Below are 7,953 nucleotides of genomic sequence, written 5' to 3' on the forward strand. Positions count from 1 at the left end.
GAATTGATGGCAAATTTAAATAGTTCAGAAGTATCTTTTGCCTGATCTTCTCCCTCTGGATGTTGTTTAATAAAATTTTTGTTGATTAAGTGAACAAATTAAATAGTAACACTGGGTGCAAGTATTATCTGAAGTTATAGGTTCCCTACAAATACAGGATTTAAGGTCAATGATAAGCCGCACATGCAGGAAGTGAAGTCACTGAAAAGCCGCACATGCAGGAAGTGAAGTCACTGAAAAGCCGCACATGCAGGAAGTGAAGTCACTGATAGGCCACATAGGCAGGAATTGATGTCACTGAAAAGCCGCACATGCAGGAAGTGAAAAGCCGCACATGCAGGAAGTGAAGTCACTGATAGGCCACATAGGCAGGAATTGATGTCACTGAAAAGCCGCACATGCAGGAAGTGAAGTCACTGTTCAGCCGCATAGGCAGAAAGTGAAGTCACTGATAAGCCGCATAGGCAGGAAGTGAAGTCACTGATAAGCCGCATAGGCAGGAAGTGAAGTCACTGATAAGCTGCATAGCCAGGAAGTGAAGTCACTGATAAGGCACGCACGCAGGAAATGAAGTCACTGAAAATCCGCAGGCACAGGAAGTAAAGTCACTGACAAGCCGCACACACAGGAAGTAAAGTCACTGACAAGCCGCACACACAGGAAGTAAAGTGACTTGTACCATACACTTACAGGATGTGAAATCACCAATGCACTTCACACAGAGCAAGTGAAGGCACAGGTATCCTACACACAGAGGGAGTAGGGTTGCCACTTATCTGCTAAAATCTGGCATGTTGCTGATGTTAATAAATGGGAAAGAGATTATAAAGCCAACATTTTTCCCAAACAAAGGTGTCAAATTTTACAGGAAGTGAGGTCTTTGCAATGCTGCACACACAGGAGGCCCAGTGCAGTAGGAAGAGCCAAAGAGATATGTATATGTGGAGACTGAACTTGTTTTACAGCATCCTGAGAGCACTCAGACACATCTGACTTCTACATTAAAATAGCTTCTTTATTATGAGAATACAAATAATGGTTACACTAATGAGGTAGGACATTAAAAAAATTTAACTTTTCTAGTGACAAATTTCACAGTATGTAAACCTCAATGTTGCAATGTCTTACAATGCTTTTCCATGTAACCCCGCATTTATTGTAACCACTGTGGTGTGAATTTCAGCATCAGAACTTAATACTAAAATCAGTTGAAGCAATGATTGGAATTTCCTTATCTCCACTGAAAGTGATATCCCCTCTTACCTATGTCTATGGGCATAGGTATGTTACCTGGGCTATTGGGAAGCAATTAAAATGCTCTATACCAGGGGTCCCCAACCATCTGGTTGCAGACCGGTACCGGGCTATGAGCGTTGCAGATATAGCCCACAGCCACCTCTATTGGCTGCAGTCTTCACTGTGACAGGAAGGATCTGTGTGCTGTCTCATGCAAATAAATTATGTAAATTTTAATTAATACATACCCATATTTCCATTATTTCATAATCAAATGAATAAAGGGACTCTTTTAAACACGCACCAGACTAAACATAGCCCAACATAAGTCATCAGAGAGATCATGGTGGATACGTTAGGACTAAAAAAGGCTGGTCAGCTTTTTTTTACAACTTCTACTGCAGTGACCCTCTCTATTCTTTGGATCTGCAGAGCTGCCAATGGCTGACTATCTGCTCAAAAAGCCATCAGGCTTGTTGGAGTTCAAAAGGGTTAGCCATATAAAAAAAATATATATTTTTAATTTTTCGTTTTTCCTATAATAACCAGTAAGTTTGAGCTGAAATAATAAAACATGACCATCATGGAAGATAAGTCCAAGAATCCAGCATCTTTGCTTTGTCTTGGCATTGTACAGCACATTGCATTTCTGAAGAATTAAATATTTGCAGTGTTTGAGATCATCATTTGCGTTGCAAGGCTGAAATTTTTCGTAATCCTTTCAATCGCTCTAACAGGTCCATAGTGAATTCCTGAAATACAAATCGGAAAATCTAAGAAGCACAATTATTTATAAAACATTTATAAAATGCAGTGGGCATAGAGATGAAAATGATTTTCAAACTATAATGTAGTGAATCTGATTTTCCCACCAACTCTTTGGTACAGACCAATATTCCACCCCATGGGACACACTTTAAACAGTGGTGGGTTAACTAAAAAGCTGATATCACATTGTTATGTTTGCATTGGTGTCCATAAGTAATTTCATGGCCACCAGAAAATATCTTTTTAATTTGAAAAAAAAATCTGTGTTGGGTAGAGTTCCTCTGTAATTAAAATAAAAAACTAGAAAAAATCCACTTTAAAATTCACAGGATAAATAATTTAGCCATCAGCATCAGTATGCCTATATTTGTGTATTCTCACACAAGCTACTATTACTATGTTTATGTACTTGTTAGGAAAAAATTAAATAGACCTTGTTGTAATTTTTTATTTCTTTTAGGATTTACAAGCAGTTGATATTTTATATTAGTGTATTGTTTATTATTATCCCTTCTGACATATTACATTGAATACAAGCCACTTTGATGTTTTATTTTGTGCAATGAAAACTGGGCTGTCTAATAAGAAAGCCCATTATTAGCGCTAAACTTGTTGACTGCACCTGTAGACTGCAATATGTTCAAATTAAATCCTGATATTCAAAGTATAGTAGTAAATTATCTGGAAGCCTTGAGTACTGGATCAATATTTGCAACAAATGGGCTACACAAGGATCAATAATAATAAAAATAAATAGGAAATACTTAACAACCTAAAATTTATCTGGCTGAAATAAAACACATTTTCAACAATTTGTTCTAACTAAATAAATAAGTAAATAAAAAAAACTATTAAAGTGTGACTAAACTCTTGGTGTTTAAAAGCTTTAAAAAGCAACGAGTTATGGCACACGCTTATCTTTTTCTAAGCAACCTGCAGTGATTGCCTGAAGCCCCCGTCTTCACCACTAAGTCTTAAGGGTTCACCAATGGCTACTGGGTGGCCACTGAGGATACAACTTCTGTGTGTATGCAGAAGTTACATTATCCTCAGCTTCTACAGTAGGCCTGTCTGCCACAATGGCAATAGAACCAGGCACTATGATACATGGTGCATGCAAAATGCAGTGTAAGCAAAAGTAAATAAATAGGAAAAAACAAGGCCACCAGGAGCAGGGAACACTTCTCATTTCTCAACCACCACTGTTGACTTCTTGTTTTTTGAGTTTCTAGTTTTGTAATTTAAAATACTTTACTTTCCCTACTCTACATATAAACTAAAACAAAATAGACAAAACTAAGACAATTCATAACAAAGATCCTTGTTTGCTTCACTTTTTATAAATAATATTTAAAATGAGTGTATTTAAAAAAAAATAGTATATCTTACTTCTGTAGGTCTGGTACATTCCTGTAGGATGTCCTGAAAAACAAAAATATAAAGTATATTGCTTCCCAATAGCCCAGGTATATTTTTTGTATAATGCTTCCAGCAAGGTTTGTTTCATACTTTTCTGGTATGCATTCTAGTTAATGTACGAACTACATCAAGTGTCCAAGTCCATTTTAATATACAAAAATATTAATTTGCTGTGTAAGCAGCATTTGACTCCCTGGAATCCCCTCCTTAAATAAGCCATAGGGGAGAGCGCGTAAAATATTTCACCCGCACACTTTTGTTTTATTGAAGTTCCTTTTTTGTGCCTAAAAGTCATACATTGACTGCATTGATTTGTGACTTTCTCAACTTTTAAATAAAGGAACTTTATTAATGAAATTAAAGGCGATTTTACACACATTGAACATGGAATTATAATTTGGTGGTACAGTATTCTACAGGCAAGGGTGGACACCATAATCATGTGCAAATGACATATCAATGGGGTCCATTTAGAAAGTATTGAATCTGATCTATATTGAAGCATTCCTGAGAGGGGATTCTTCCAGGTTTATGTGTTTAAATGGCACTAGTTATTTCTCCACCAGGTAATGTTTCAATAAATTGCAATTTCACTGCTTAAATAGGCCCCAGTGTGTTAGCAGCCAGCTGCTCTTTTCTACATTTCCAACAGATATCTAAACACACCAATTTATGTGAATTAATCCCCTAGTATGCTGTATTGTACTGTATAGTGTAATGCCAAACTCACAATCTCCTATTGTTTCTTATTTCCTAATAGACAATTGGTAAAGCTTTTCTTGCTCCAGATAAGAGGATTTAGCAGCACATTAGGGTGCACGTACACCACAGAGTAATTACAGGGGAGAACAAATGCTCATATTATATAGCCTTTAAAGCGTACCTAAACTCAGAATTTTCACTTTATATAACAGGTTAGACAACCCTTTAATGTAAAGTTTAAATTCTGATGTTTTTTTTTCAAATGCAACACCCTTTTTTTTCTTTGCACTTTCTCTGCGTTGGACCAAAGACGGATACCAGGACGATGCAGAAGAAGCTTTGCGAAGGAAGGAGCCTTTTCGTGAAATGGGAAAAAACTTGCCGATCTCACGCATGCGCAGTAAGATTGACACTTTTTTTTCCAACCTGCGTCAACTGATATCGTGCCTGGGTCGATTGATGTAAGAAGAACAACCCGGAAAAAGAGGCAAAGATGGCTGTGCCCAGAGCACTGTCCGGAAGACGGATGCCCGGACGACGCGAGACCCAATGAAAGAGATCTCCGGATGAATCGGACTGCCCTGCGGGATTGAAGATAAGTGTATTGTTTGTGTTTTGGGGGAGTTTGAGTTTAGTTCCTCTTTAATCATGCAGTATCAATTACAAGCATCCCCCTTTCTGTCTCAGTTCTTTAGAGAACCAAGCCATAAATGGTTTGTTGTGCCCACATCCTATTACAAGACATGCACAAATTTGTGCGCAACATGTATAATTGCTATGAACAACAGTTCCAGTATATTGTTTAGTGATTGTCAGGGTGGATCACCATATGACCGACTGGGAATGATCTGTCATTCTCTATGGATAAAGATGCAGCAGGAGGCTTCCCGCTTGTCCTTTCTGCTCCACAGGAGTGAACAGCCTCATATGTACATCGCTTGTTAGTTCAACTGTCACTTTGAAGGGATCCCAAAAAAATGTTTCCAGCTATAGAAATTTGCTATTAATTATCTGTATGCAGATTAAGATTTGCTTTCGTGAAATTGTTTGTTTTATTATGTCTGGTTAATAAGTGCAAAAAAAATACTGATTTTTGCCAGAAACCTTTTGAGCTAATACATTCCCATACTTTCTACTTGTACATGAGCAAGGGTTGAAAAAATAGAAATCAAATTGGCAGGGCAGGGTATATTATGGTAGGAACATGACAATGAACTATCTAAAGTGCTGCAATAAATTCGTAGGTCATGCTGACCTTAAGTGACTGCTACCAGGGAAAAAAACTAAGATCATTATAATATATTTGCTAAAAGATTAACTGTGAATATATTATTTAGTATACTCTGATGCTATTCACATAAATACATTTTACAGTGTTGTAAATATTTAAATAAATAAAGCTCTGAATTTACACATAGAAATTGCGGTCTGTACCTGTAGGTAACATTTTTGCTCTTCTGTTGAAAGATCCAAAAGATCATCAATATCAATTACTGGCTCTGCGTCCTCATCCCTTAGCCCCTCCTGTTGTAGAGCAAACAAAATATTTGAAATCGAAGAAATGAAATTTTCTCTAATTAAACACTAAATATGAATGTCAGGAGAGGCCACAGGCAAGAATATACAGTAGATTATAGCCCATGCAGTGGTTGATGTTTTAAAGCAGACCTATCCCCATGATTTTTACTTTACATAAAAGGGTAGAAACCCCAAGGCAGTTTTTAATAGTATTATGGTGGAAAGTGAAACTGCAGTTTGTTAGCAGACACCTTACATTTATATTAATATTATATTTTTAGGTATGCTACTGCATCCCACCAGCAAAAGAACAAATCTGACAGTCCTGTAAACTGTCTACCCCATCCAACAATAGGGTGCTGGGCTACTGCTATCACTAACCGTCAAAAACTCTTACAGGGGCAGAAAGGGGTGCATGACTCTCCATATTCACATTGCTTTTTTAAGGATGAGGGCTATGGGGCTACAGCAGTGTATCCAGAAGTGAAGCAAGCTTGGTAAAACAAATTATTTTTTCTTGTAAAGTACCATGGTGCAATAAAATACATTGATACAAGTTTATTTTTCAGTATTTAACATAATAAAATATGGCAGGTGAAATCTACTGGCCCCGTGTCAAAACTCTACATGCCTGCTTTCCTGAGCTATTGTTGTTTAATGTATATCTAAACTCCGGGACAAAATGTAATATTTTGCATCTTATTAGTACCTAGATGGGATGGCCACATTAGCTTTCATTTTTCAGGCCAAGTGCATTTTCTTAAGCACAAAAAAAAAATACTGGTTGTTGTTCCCTTGTGTCTTGTACTGCACTTGTGGTTTTGAACTACACTAAAATCTCACACCATATTATCAGCCTTGTTTGCCTTTTTGTACTACTAAATACCTCCTTCCATGGTATGAAGATAGGGAGAGAAGGAGGTATTGGTTTTTCAGATGAAATGAGCAGTCATGGGTAACAATAATCAAATACCCTTACTGAAAGTGTGTCACTACCCGAATCACCAAGTTGAAAAAAAAAGCTGAAAAGGGAAAGCTAATGCAGCCTTCATGTCCAAGCACAGGTAAACTGCACGTAAAATGTAAAATGCAAATGTGTTGGTGCAAATACATTTTAGGAGAGTGGACTTACTTTTTACACAATTATTTTTTGTAATCCACAACATACCCACCGCCAGCCTATGTGAAATAATAAGTTACCCATTTAAACACTTAAAAAAAAGGCAACAACTAAAATTATGATTTGGTAATCTCTTGATATCTTGCCATATTTACCATAAGATCAATGCAGTAATTGCAACTGCATTTGTTTTTTAGATAGATGTTCTTTGCATTTATTTGATGAACAGCCAAATTTTAGATACTAAAACTTTATAGAATTAAAATCCACATGTGCTTTAACCTCACCTTGGTCTGGTAGAGTTCATGTATTTGAGCATCAATCCACTCTTCTAGTTTAATTCTGCGCTGTACTTCCTTGCGATTGTATTTCACTGTAAGTTTACCTAGCTTCTTAGGTGTCTTGTCTTCATCATCTTGTTTTTCCACATTTAGGAAGGTGACCCGAGGAGCACTACTGTCACTGGTAGCCATTGTCATTCACCTTTATGGAGCACTGACCTGTGATTCTTCCGAGGACCAGCTTGTTTTGTTTGATCCACTTTTTCCTGAATTATACAGATCTGTAGGTGTGCAGAGGGATCAGAATACATGTGATAAGGCAGGAGACATGGAAAGACTGTGACAAAGGTGCAGCTCTAGAGGCTAAAAGGAAGCAAAGTCTGTGCCAGGTTCTTGTGTTTCACTGTTCCAGGCCAGATAGAGATCAAATGTTCACATATTATCTAATATCAATCTAAAGGCATAAATTGCAAGATAGCACCAATGGTTTTATGGCTCATTACATTACTTTTGTTACATTACTATCTCTCACACCCTGCTAACATTGAATTTGTTTGTAAAAATAACTACACAATATAAAAGGAAACCCATACAAAGGTGCATTGCAGTCCGAAAATGTTTTTGTCTGGCTATGTCTGTTCATATTACATTGACAACCTGAGACAAGCATGAAGGTAGTGAAGTCATCACTCTATCTTGTATATCTGTGTTATTGGCAGGATCAGTATTAAAGTCTTTGAGTTTGTATAGTAGCCAGTTATCAAGAATTTTTTCAATAGAAAGTTTAGTATTGGCAAGCTCAATGTTTTCACCTTACAGGTTTTCCTTTGACATTTCTAACTCTGGGCTATGTTCAGCGGTGGTGAGGTTGCGGTGTGGTTACAGCTTCCTTAACCCCCGAATCATTTA

General features: G+C 37.1%; 1 protein-coding gene across 1 annotated transcript; it reads right to left on the minus strand.

The window, feature by feature from the left end:
* Window positions 1-1,752: 1,752 nt before the first annotated feature.
* PPP1R14D (protein phosphatase 1 regulatory inhibitor subunit 14D) lies at window positions 1,753-7,380 on the minus strand. Its single transcript, XM_072428488.1, has 4 exons — window positions 7,051-7,380; window positions 5,560-5,649; window positions 3,394-3,426; window positions 1,753-1,988 (listed from the first exon to the last, which is right to left on the minus strand). The coding sequence occupies exons 1-4, from the start codon at window positions 7,240-7,242 to the stop codon at window positions 1,920-1,922; spliced, it is 384 nt and encodes a 127-aa protein (XP_072284589.1). The 5' UTR covers window positions 7,243-7,380; the 3' UTR covers window positions 1,753-1,919.
* Between the last annotated feature and the right edge of the window lie 573 nt (window positions 7,381-7,953).

This window comes from Pyxicephalus adspersus, chromosome 12 (genome assembly GCF_032062135.1).
Source record: "Pyxicephalus adspersus chromosome 12, UCB_Pads_2.0, whole genome shotgun sequence".
NCBI classification, from domain to species: domain Eukaryota; kingdom Metazoa; phylum Chordata; class Amphibia; order Anura; family Pyxicephalidae; genus Pyxicephalus; species Pyxicephalus adspersus.